The sequence below is a fragment of the Ylistrum balloti genome, unplaced genomic scaffold, assembly GCF_031769215.1.
Source record: "Ylistrum balloti isolate Yb309-2 unplaced genomic scaffold, AGI_CSIRO_Ybal_v1 Utg370010, whole genome shotgun sequence".
Taxonomy (NCBI): domain Eukaryota; kingdom Metazoa; phylum Mollusca; class Bivalvia; order Pectinida; family Pectinidae; genus Ylistrum; species Ylistrum balloti.
In genome coordinates, this window is record NW_026782083.1 from 540,236 (window position 1) to 553,383 (window position 13,148).

Below are 13,148 nucleotides of genomic sequence, written 5' to 3' on the forward strand. Positions count from 1 at the left end.
TCCATTTAATTGGCTCTTTGATTAGACAACATGCTAATCTATTAGTAAAGGATTTGTATATGTTAATTTGATTTGATGGTCCGAATCTCTTTTTCGTAACGACAGACCGATATAACAACATTACGTAAACAAAGACGATAGTTTTTTTTTTGGTTTTTTTATTATTTATTTATTTATTTTTTTTGTTCTTTATGAGAAGTAAAGGTCGTTCTATCGCAGAAATAATGAAATGTCGTTAATAACTACAATTAAATGGCTACAAACTACTGACAAGGAGACGCTCGCCTCAATATGAAATTGACTGTTGACATTGCACGTATAAAGTGACTAATTAAGACTAATGCGCTAATTGAGAACATATAATATTTCAGGTAAGTTTGAGATGAATCCAACTGATGTAACTTGATGTTGTTCTGGGAAGCTATAAATGCCTGTTCATGTAGAAAAATGGCCGCCATGGCTGAAATGTCAAAGGTTTGACAAGGCCGCAAAATAGCATTCTGTTCTCTTCCATTTCTTACGATTCCCGTGAATTATCAGCTAAATTGCATCATTTGAACCTGCAGAGAAAAAGTTTGATTCTTCCTTATTATTCAAAATGGCGGTCACTGAGGCCATATTGGATTTCGGACCGACCCAAAAAATAAGCACTTAGATTATGCTATCTTGGGATCATTTCAGGCAACTATGAGGCGAATTTCACGGGTGGAGAAGAAGTTTAAAACCAGAGACCTATAACCCTTAAAGCTCACTTGACTGACAAAGTAATTAGTGATCTATGCCTAAAGCAGCCATTCTAAACATAATTATTTGAAATTTCCTTCGATCAACTTTATGAATATTTCAACTATTCTTGGGTAGAGTAATGTTTCTTTACTGCCTATTGTTTATATATGTTAATACCTCCTTAATCATCCTACTAGTCTTGGTTAGGATCATTACCAGGGAAACCTCACAACTATTATGTCATTGAAGGTCACACGTTAAATACAGCATTGTACATTGTAACCAATACATAGGTCACGAAAGGTCACATGTCAAACAGACCACAAATTCTTGTCAATATCAGTCTATTCATTTCCGTATATCTTATAGCAAAGTCGTGACAAGTTAGGACTATCAGGAGTTATCAAAAAAAGAGACGATCGACCTGTTATAACTGGGGATAAAACAAAAGAATACGAGAAGGGGTTGGCAGACGATTATGATGGAGGATAATCAAATCAGGAAGGAAATGAAGATAATTGTCGGGATGGTCAGACTTCGTGATTTCAATACATCTCCAGAGAAGAACAAGAAAAAAAAAAAAAACAGAATTACGTCAACTAACAACTTGTACAGGGAGTTTTAAATAACATCATCAAAGTCAGCAAAGGTCACTGGTACATTGATCATCCATGCTTATCAATGAGGCATACTTTTCAATTACACGACGAAGGTCCGTAGGTTAAAATCACACTGATCCTCAATTTCTATCAAACCATGACATATGCCAAAAGTCAACATATTGCTCACCAAAGGTCACAGGTTAAATAAGTCCTCAGTATCAATCAATATGATATAGTGTTCACCTGCACATCTTATTACATTGTATAAAGTTATACCCACTGTCAATAAATAGGTCACCAAAGGTCACATTTAAAATATGTCATCAATTTCAATACTTTATGCTAATGATATTGATTGGTTGATTATGTTGTTAATTATATTTCCAATTTCAGTACTTCCACTTAAGCTGACAGTACAGGACACTGGTTTTTATTTTCTTATCTTAAAAGATACTAGGCTTATATAGAATAAGTTATAAATAGAGATGAATTTTCTCTATATGGGACCCCTCACGGCAAAATATTTCAATGCCACAATCTTTATCAACACAATTCCCTTAGGTAAGGCCAGTTACAACAAATCTTACCTGTAGCCTATATATATATATATAGTTTAATAGACAAAAATTACAATGAATTGAAATTAAAATGATCCCAAATTTCATCCAACTCTCCACCTTAACAATGTGTTCGTATATATGTACTGACAAGAAATCAATTCCAATTTAAATGTTTAGTCTCAAGTTATGACTCATTTGACAATAAATACTTTTGGGTCTGTATTGTACTTTTGATGAACATGAAATAAACACCATTTGTACAAAACCATCTAGCCTACTTGATCATTCCTACAAAGTTTCATCAATGTCATTTAATTTGCCTTTGAGTTTATCAGTTTAAAATTGATTCTTAAAATTGGTGGAAAGCAAATTCAAATAATGGGTGCAACCACTTCATTCCTTGAGGTTAGATCTTAAATTATACAATATTTAATTCCCACCACCAAAGGTTTATTGACATCAAATAGAGTCAAAATACATGCAGCAATTCAGGATGTGTATTTTTGAAATAATCAGGAGTGACAGACTTATGACAGCACCACAGCATATGCTCAGTAGTCCTTTGGACTATGTGAGTCAACAGATATTATAACAAAGTACAAAGACTAGGAAATAATTTGTTCACAAATTTTATTGTTCATTCATCTGATATAATTGATCAACAACTGGTTCTAACAAAGGCATAGTTATAATTGCATATATAAGTTCTGACAGGACAAAAATAGGTCATGAAATCACACAAAAATATTCCCAATCACTCAAGCTTGAACAGTCGCAATTCATTCTTAATCAACCTTTCAAACATAAATAATATTAGAGCATGTCATTAAGTCTATAACAGTTTTGAACCTCTAGTGATGATAAATATGCACTTTTATGCCAGTATGTCATAATGAAGTATCTTTTTGGATTCTAGTGGGATTTTTTTATAAACATAATGCATTTGAATTGAATGTATGTATACCAGGCCTCTGTGTCATGACAGCTTCCTCTTTAAATCATACATTAAAGGAGATAGTATATCTATGGCAAATGAAGGCTCTTAAAATTTGAGCTTTGTCCAGAACTAGTTTATGAGTCTGGACATGGAGATCAACAGAATTCAGCTGTCCTTGGATTTGGATTATTTGTATACAGTAAGAATATTTTTTGTTTTACCATGTACATTAAAAAAAAATGAAGAATAGATAACAGAGGTAACATCTTGAGATTGAAGAAAAATTCTGCCATTTCAAACAAGAATTGTCTCCAAAATTTAACAAAAAGTCTTAATTTCTAATCCTATAGAAACTGATCTAGTTTTCAAAACCCAGCAATCGTTATACAATACAGTGCTTTGTGTCATTAATGAGGTTTTAAGTGGTAAAGCATGGATGTCAATGGGAGAAATTTCATTACTATATACAGTTTTAACAACGCATCTCATCAAATAGATAGCCTGTTACAGTCTTTTGTCATCCCTTGAAAGAAGTAGATGTTTGAAATGGTGGTTGCAGTTTCTCTGTAGTTTCCTTGTTTAGATTTATCATCCATTACATTTACAAGGCATTACAATCTATATCACATTAAGCAAATGATGACAGTAATATTAAACAGAGGGATAATGTATATGAGATCTACTTTTTGACAAACTGGCCACAAGATGAATCAGTCTGTAAAATCATGGATAAGAATGATAAACAAATTTATCACATACTTCACCTGTTATATAGGGATTCCCCCATGTAATGTATTTGCATATATCATATGTTTATTATACCCTGGGCTGTTTTTCCTTGCCAATCAGAAATTGATTATTACGTCATAATATGGACAATAAAATTATGTCATGATTTTAAAATGGCACAACAAAATGGCTGACTCTGTTTGATTTTGTCCTCCCCATTTCAACTTTGTTTGGTTTCAACCCATCAACAGCCCAGGTCTTTTCAAGGTGGTGTCTTCCTGTAGCTGGTGGCTATCTCACTAAACAACACACTGGAAATAAGCAGCATGTCATCCAGAGCAATCAGTGTAAAATGTTTTGCCCAAGAATACAGCAACCAGTCCTTTCTCAGCTTCTGAGAAACAAACCTTTTAACACACTGAGTTCTCAAAACTTCCTATTCTCACTCAAAAACCTGTCAAAATGTGATAGAAAGTATCTCAAATCTATTTTCATTTCAGGAAATTTTATGAAACTTGTCTGGAAAATTTTAATTTTAATTTTAAAACTTTTTTCATAAAATCTCCTAAGAAAAACAACTGTCAATCCTGTGTGATATATAGATATACCGCTGTATGTGACTGTTCTGATTAAACATAAGGTTTTTTTATTATTGATGTGCTCCAAAGTTCTATGTTACGACATACACAGTCAATCAGATACTTTGGTGTATTTACAGGATACCTGTTACATTGAAATTAATCATTTACACACACCAGACACATTTAAATTTAATGGAAACTGTCAATTCAAATGCGTTTTTACAGAAAACTTTCTACAATAGATAGTTGGCGTGGGCTTGAATATTTTACATTGTCTCTAGAAAGTATACTACATCAGAAGGACATACAAAATCAGTGATTTGTACGTTGGTGACATTCCTAAGATCAAAAGTGTGACTTGGTGTGAGTTTTTGTCACAAATAATAGTACTCTGATATTAAACTGGGATATTTACTCAATATTTTCTAAATTATGCCTATTATCAGTACAAAGGGCACAGCTGTCTGTACATCCTTAAAACTGGAAATAAAAAAATGATGGGGGAAAAATGCCTTCTGATATCAATTCATTAAAAAAACATAAACAAAAGTATTAGGTACTGGGATACCACTGAATAACGAGGACTCTGGAATAACAGGGACAACACCGGATAACTAGGACTTGAAAATTATGGCTCGTGTAAACAGGACTGGACACGTGATCACAGCAAATCAGAAATCTCCCAACCCTGCAAAAAGGAGCAATTTAAGGTAAACAATTACTGCAACAGAAAAACTTGCATAGATACAAAATGTGTAATTACACTAACATACAAAAATGTTATGGATTTCAGGCAACCAACTAAAGCACACTAAATCGTTGGTGAAGATAGTGACAATACACTGTCTATGAAAGCTTACAAGTTCTCTTTTAAACCTATTCTGACATTCTTGTTACATGTAAAAAAATTATTAATAATAAAGTTGTTCAAGTCCACAATTCTTTGATCACAGACAAATGATTAAAAGATAAAGGTGAAAAAAATCAAGAGAAATGGCTTGTATAAAGAAGCTTTCTACATTGTTCCGAAACTGTCAAGGACAGGTCAAGGCAACTGAATTACCATCCATATGATCAAGTGCATACCTTCAAAAACATCACAAAACATCAAATCTAACAGGATGTGCTTTTTGTACTATGTACTTTGGAATCTTGTAATGATTTTGAATTGAAATTGAATTTAAATAAAGTTAAAAAGTCACTTATACATTTCATAGTTTCAATATATTACAAAAATTACATCCCTTGCTTTGACAGCTCTTATACACAAATTGTTCATAATCTCATATTTAAACCAATGTTTATACACTATGAGTATTTTGTAAACTTCAAATCACAAAGACCATCAGTTAATCTGAATGATGTGGTGTTCAATACTCCATCACATTACTTATCAGTTTTTTTTTTTTTTTTATCAAGCTTGAATTGAGTCATGCTACTGAAGTTTACATATACTGAAACAAAACCTAAGTTTAAAACCAATTCTGAGCTAAACTGATCAGAAATCGAAGGAAGTGCAACAAACTGTGCATGAGCCGTGACGGTCATCGGACTTCAAAGACATATGCTGTAAGTCACTTATTTTTTGTGTGGGATTTATTTTCACATCAATATGCAAAAAGAATCAATTCCAATTCCTTGCAATTACATTTTTTTGTATTTGTACAAGAATAACAACTCTTGATGGCATCCTTGTTCTTTCTTCATAATCATCTTGCTTTTACACACATTTTCTGTGAATTCATATATCTTATAGAATATCACAAAGTGTCATCAACCTGATGTACAACTTTAGGTCAGAGGTAGGTCGAGCATGTGTGCCATAACAGATATAAACCTTACTCCATGATGCTATTTTTGTGGTAGAAAGGTGCTTAAATATTCACAAAACTGTTTATTACATGCAAAATGATTTCATTACAAAATGAATGTAAAGAAATTCATCCAAGACATAACTGCAGGGACAACTGCTGTATAATTAATGTTAACACATTTAAAAAGCCAAATGTTAAACACTGCTCAAACACATCTAAAGTCATGTCATCTTTTCTTGAAGACTCTTTACGTCACTCCCCAAATATAAAAGCATATGGTGCTTTCACCTTCATTTCTGTCATATGTGTACTTGCCTTTACTCAGGCATATACTATTCAGTATGAAGACAGCATGTATCACATGACTGAATCAATTTTCAGGTATAGTCATGTGACTCTCACAAGCAAAATGGTAGCTAGTATGAACCTAGTATGAACCTATCAGTTATCGATATAAAAGCTTTCCAAATTCCATATCTTTAATAGCTCATCTTTTGCAAATTCCAACTCATTTCTAGATCAGTGTTGACAAAATCATGTATCTGCTATCATTTCTGAAGAGGTGAGTTCAAGAAAAAAATTGTCACAAAATCTAAGTGATTTACAGTGTAGAACAGCTGCTGTAGCAGTAGTGGGAGCAATTAACCTGCCATCAAAATAAGAACACCTGGTCAGCACCATCTTAAGTTTGTTCATTGCATGTTTCAACTGAATCCCATTGGTGGAACATGAGAAGAAATTTAATACAATGAAAAGTTTACAGCAGACACCGCACAAAGCACGACCAAAGGTCACATGACCTAAAAACTCTGGGTATAACAAGAGGATAATGCTAGAATCACATCACATGCTTAATTGTAAGTGGAATACTAGAATAACTACTAACAATTTAGGACCTCAAATGAAGACAGGATAAATACACTACAAATGTACATTGACTCAAAATCTGTGTACCAGTTCCAAGCTGAATAAAATAATACCTTTCCATGTACTCCTTCTGTGTCCTCACAAACACTCTCTCACACTATAAAAATATATATCATCCATTCATCATTGACCAGGTCATAGTAAGGGATATAATTATTAATCATTAACAGAAGACTTTCAAACAAGATGAGCAGTTTTTGTAGGATTTTTCGGGCAAGTCCGCAGCACCGTTTCCCAAAATTTTGCTGAATCCCAATACTAAGAGATATATTGGGTTCTCGGAATTTAAGAGTCCTACAGGAAATCATGACTCCAGAAGTTAAATATCCGAGTCCTACAAATCACTGGATGAAGGAACCTTGGCAAGAAAATCTATCTTAAACTACTGAATGCTTTATTGAGTACTGTATAAAATACCGTACAGACTAGCTCTACTCAATTCACATTTGTCATACCATAAAAAGAATGCTAAAACATCAAGTTTTTTTCATTTTCCTTTTTAAATCAAAGATTCTTGTTTTGATTTTTACAAACAACCAGTATAATTAAGTTATATTATTATGGAAAAGAAAACTATTAAAAAAGAGCACCCTTTTAGCTGTAAAAATACTGAATTTGAAACGTTGTACTATTACAGGTATTACTTTTCATTTGAATTTCTCTCAATTTTTGTTTGAAGTTAAAACTTACAAATTGTTTTTGGCAGAAATAAACAAATCCCGATAATTGGGGAAAAATATAAAAAGGTCAGCAAAAACCAATAACCCGCGTGCCTTGTAACTATTAAAAAAAATTAAGAACTCTATTCTACACCCTCAACCAAGAACCCAAAATTTACCCAACAGAATGTTCACCACATGATACTTAATACGTCTTACTGATTCAAATGTTAAAGTTAGAAAAAACAGGCAAAGACTTTCATACTTCTGATTGGAAAATTCTAACAAATCATATTTCCTTTAGTCAATTAAATTGAAAATTTGAGGAATTCTTCGTTGATCTATCTAGAAACATGTTTGTGATATTGATCATAATCACGTTTTTGATTTTACAATTAGTTTCAATTTGAACAAAAAAAATCACATTACTTCACAGATTCAATGTAACCATAAAAGCACAAACTATATTTGTTTATGTTCTGGCTTTCATTACATTATGTACCCTACTCTTGTCATCAAACAAGCCTCGTATAAGAAGAACTTGGGTGAGACCAACAGACACCATTATAAATACTTGAACTCCAGAAAACCAATTCACTCGCTGGAAATTTGCCTCGGCTGTATTTCGATCTCTTGCTTCATAATTTTTTAAAAAGTGTTGAATCTGTGCAGATTTGTCCAAATGGTCCTTCATAGTTTCTATCTTTCGCTGAAATAAGAATACACAAATATCAGCATTGATTTGGGAAGGAGTGTGTATCCATCTATAACAGTAATCTGAAATCCTGAATATATAACACATCCTCCAGTTGATGTCTCTGATCAGTCAGATGTAACTTAATCTAAGGTTTCTATATGATAGTACCTGTAGATCTCAGCACATATAGCTTAATTAAAAACTCCGATTAAAAGTCCTATTATAAAGGAGAGGATAAAATTTTAAATATAATGTGATATCATGAGGCAGTTATATATATATATTTTTTAATTTTGATGCCGTTAAACAAGTAGCATGATCATCAACTTGTAAACTAACACCCCACATCCTTTATTATGAAACAAACAATCCTAGTCACATAACAAGCATACATGTAAAGCCGTTAGATAAATACCCATCACCCCAAGTCAAAAAAATATCAGCACCCTCAATCAATTTACCATCACCATAAGACAAAATATCAGCACTCTCAGTCAGTTATCATCCTCAACAGTCAAAATATTGCCTTCCCCAAGTCAGTTTACCATCACCCCAAGTCAAAATATCCACACACCCCCAGTCAGTTTACCATCACCCCAAGTCAAAATATCAGCACCCCCCAGTCAGTTTACCATCACCCCAAGTCAAAATTTCAGCATCCCCAGTCAGTTATCATCCTCCAAAGTCAAAATATCAGCACTGTCAGTCAGTTATCATCCTCCCCAGTCAAAATTTCAGCACCCCCAGTCAGAAGGCCATCATCCAATGTGAAAAAATCAGCACCCTCGGTCAATTACCATTCTACCTAGTAAAAATTTCGGCACCCTCAGTCGGTTATCATCATCCCAAGTCTAAATATCAGCACCCTCTGTCAATTTACCATTATCCACAGTAAAAATTTCAGCATTCAACGACATGAGTACCAGCATCCCTAGTCAAAATACCAATGTCTGACGTTAGTTAAAACATGAAAGTTAACTATATGATTTCAAAAGACTGAACATTATCTGTACCTTAAAATCTAGAATTGTCATATCAATTAATCCTGACAATTCTTCCTTAGCAAAATTCCAGTCTTTGTCGTCATCATCTTCATCATCGTCATCATCAGACACCAATTCAAAATAAACAACCTTTGGGTTGAAATGACTGAATGTGTTATCAAAACAAATCTTGTAATCTCCAGCAACCTCTGCTTCAACCCTGAAAAACCACACAATTGCAACAGTACACATAGAATTACAATAATATATGTAATAACACATAACACTCAAATTATTTTCATTCATCATATTTATAAACAACATGACAGTGATCCATAAAAACCCTTGGGAGGAAAGGCGTACATTTTGTGAGGAACAATCTGACTGAATAGAAAGTAAAATAACAGGTCATGGAATGCTTTCCTTTTTTGCACTTTTTGTATTAATATAAAAATTAAGACATGTAAAATGAGTTAACTTCATGCTGACAGAATCAACACACATCTGACAGGTATAGGACCACATACCAATATATAGAAACTATTTGATCTAAATATTGATATTATCATTGTCAGTTTTTTCAAGATTTTAGTTTTGTAATTTAAAAAGTTCAATAACTCGAATGAGAGGTAACCAAGTCTATTTTCCAAATAGCTACCAAGTAATTATTTAATACATACATAACATGTTCTTGAAAGGATACACATATTGCTTTAGAATTTTCTATAAAAAGCCTAAAAGTAACTTTTAAGCTGCTTTAATTATTTATTATAAAATTAGATGAGTATAATGTATCTATTTTTAAGGGAAGACAATGTGCTATCTAAGGTATATTTCATACAGAATAACTGTCTTTATTTGAAAAAAATACCCCCTATCCAACAACAGTTTGCACTTCATTACCATTTTCATTGAGTTCGTTTTTTAAAATGACAAACTTCAATACTTCAATTTGTAAATTTATACATGTTTTTGTCAGGTCACTTCTGTAAACTATTGAACATGTGCATGTTGCATATTTTTTTCATCATGTGTTTACAATACCTCTGCAAACACAAGTGCAACAACCAATCACTACAGACTGCATCAATGACAGGACAACAGAAACTATTGACTATTCTGTTTGTTATTTTCCCAGTGGTAGAATACTGTCAAGAGGTCACCTGTGACAACACAATTCAATCAGTCTAGTTGTACCCCACACAATATGCATATTCAGAACACACAGTTACTGATACATCATATTAGCAGAAAACATAAAATTGTGAAAAATTGTGCCCTTTGTCAGGACGAGGACAATACAATAATAATTGTTGACTACTCTGCTGAACAGCAATGGACATAAGCATAGTAAGATAACAAGTATGTTTTTTTTTTTTTTTTGTTGGACCTTAACAAATTCGGAAGAAAAAAAGACAACTCAGTATTACTAGAGGTATATTAAAACAAGTATATTACTTGTGAACAGCATCCGACTTCTGTACATCAGACAACAACACACGACCATTAGGGGCCTGCACAGAAAAGGTGACATCCAGATCACCACCATCTATGACCTGCAAAGGCAAAGAATGCTTATCTGATAAGTAAACTGTAAAAAAAAAAAATGTGCATTAAATCAATACGGTGCATCATTATAGTAAAACTAGATTTATAACACATAATTTGATTCCCCATTTTTCAACAAACCATCTTCTAAATCCTGTTAACGCATTTTTTTTTTTTTAATTTTCTGCAAGTATTTTACAGTGGTCTATGTCTCCAGATATTGGAATACACAGTAATATTTACTTAATTTACTAAATTTGGGAAAATATTCTAAGTATATTTATCATTTTCTGAATAAATGATTATTTGAAGTCAGGAAATAATGTTTACACGTATCACACTTTCTGGCTCAAGACATTGGTGTGTTTTCGGCTTTAAAACAGCCAAAATTTCACTGACCGTAATGTGATCAAACAGGGCATTTCAGATGTCAGTGTCAATAAACATGGAGTTACCATTCTATGCTGAAATGATATTAATGCTACATCTTGCTTTGATTGTTGATGACATTGCTGACACCTGTATTAACTTTAATCATGTGTTCCATTTCCTTCACAGTTAAGATCATGGAATGAAATGGTGAGAGGAATTTTCATACCAAATGAATATGGCAATACAAGTTGGTATTGCCTACTTATTTTTACATGACAAATATATATAATATAACAGGCTATATGTTATCTCCTTTACAATATTGTTATAAAAGATCCTTGAAATGCAGAAAAAAAAACTTCATACAATGAACAGGACATATTTTTGTCAGTTACCTAAACTTGTGGTCATCCTCCTCAAAAAATAAATACAACAGGAAGAAATTTACTACGTGATTGTTTCAGTATATACATTTTGAATTTATAAGTACCTATGCAAAAATTACTTAGAAAAAAATGTAATAATGTGTGTGATATAAGAAAAATGATTGGCCATTTGATAAATCTTTTTATTTATAACATTACCATTGATATAGTGTTGATAACATTACCGAGGAAAATCCTGGAATATGAACATGTACAGCATTTCTAGGTGAAGTGAAAAATAGCACATGTCATCCTATGTAAAACTAAATAAAAATGGATACTGAAATGGTAATTTGTTTTACAGGAACCCAGTGCCCCTCGGACCCAAAGGATTTATGCCTGCAAAAAACATTGTTACAAAAGAATATTTATGTTACAACTGGTCCGTGCATATAGAAAAAAATGCATGCTTTATTATTTTCGTATTTATATGGTACACGTAGAGCAAGTATAGTGTAAACTGTAATGCAAAATGTACAGTATGTCAACATTCCCTAGCAAAGATACAGTCTGTGTTTGTTGTGTTTTCAAAATTCATATCCACATCGTGGAAAAAAAAAACGTGTCATGAGCACGGTGGGCGTGGTTGCCAATGTAAATAAACAGATACTTGACTCCTCCCCTCTCAAAGTAGAGATGGTTTTCCTCAAAATGCAATTCTTAATGATTTCCATCACAGTAAGAATATCAAAACTTGCTTATTGTGACATTATCGTAAATTCCAATACACACGGAGAGTTAAAACGATGGCAATTTACTTTTAGTAAAAAAAAGGAACTTGTCAGCATCCGATTGGCTGCACACGTTCATGAAATGTTGCAACTTTTTCAGAAACCTTGGCCTCCTTTGCCATGCAATTTTACCTGATATTCTATTTCGATCCCGACAGGTTTTTTTACGTTCTGGTAGAAACAGTCTTGAGCACCTGCATTTATCTCCACAGTCAGATCAATTTCGAAAGGATTAACTGTAGAGACAAGGAACATAGCTGAAACTAAAATGTATATGAAAGTAGCCATTTCGGCACAGCACTAGTCAATACCGGAAGTAAATTTAAAGGAAATGACGTTTTATTCACTGCAGAACTACTCGAACTTTTTTCAACGGGTATTAGCAAATATCTTTTGATATCATGTATTTTTCTGCAAAGTAATGCTTTGCTGCTGCATATAATCATGTTAAAAGACAATAAACGATATTAATTGGGTCGTCCACTCGACAACGCTTCAAAACCTTTGGAACTATTTGCTCCTATTTTGCATATCGGTGTGCGCATGGAAATAGTACATAATATAGTTCAAGCTATTTTAGTTAAATATTATATTATAATGGGCAAATCTTTCACCGAGACTGATATCAGAATACTGTTTGTAATAAACCCAATAATATACCAAATACTCCATGATAACGTAAGGTTAGAAAAGAATATTATTGTGTGTATGAATATTACCGATGTCCAAAACCTTGTGATAAGGTCAAGCCAGCGATGTATCCCAAATGGCCAATTATGCAGGTGTGATAATTCCAAATTTTTATTTGGATGAAGACGTCCTACTATGTTTTGAAGATGGATAGGGGGGACATCATT

General features: G+C 32.9%; 1 protein-coding gene across 1 annotated transcript; it reads right to left on the reverse strand.

The window, feature by feature from the left end:
* Positions 1-2,501: 2,501 nt before the first annotated feature.
* Positions 2,502-12,579, reverse strand: LOC132548347 (transmembrane emp24 domain-containing protein 1-like). The gene is made up of 4 exons (XM_060212202.1): positions 12,424-12,579; positions 10,674-10,771; positions 9,246-9,435; positions 2,502-8,244 (listed from the first exon to the last, which is right to left on the reverse strand). The coding sequence occupies exons 1-4, from the start codon at positions 12,577-12,579 to the stop codon at positions 8,008-8,010; spliced, it is 681 nt and encodes a 226-aa protein (XP_060068185.1). The 3' UTR covers positions 2,502-8,007.
* Positions 12,580-13,148: the final 569 nt, after the last annotated feature.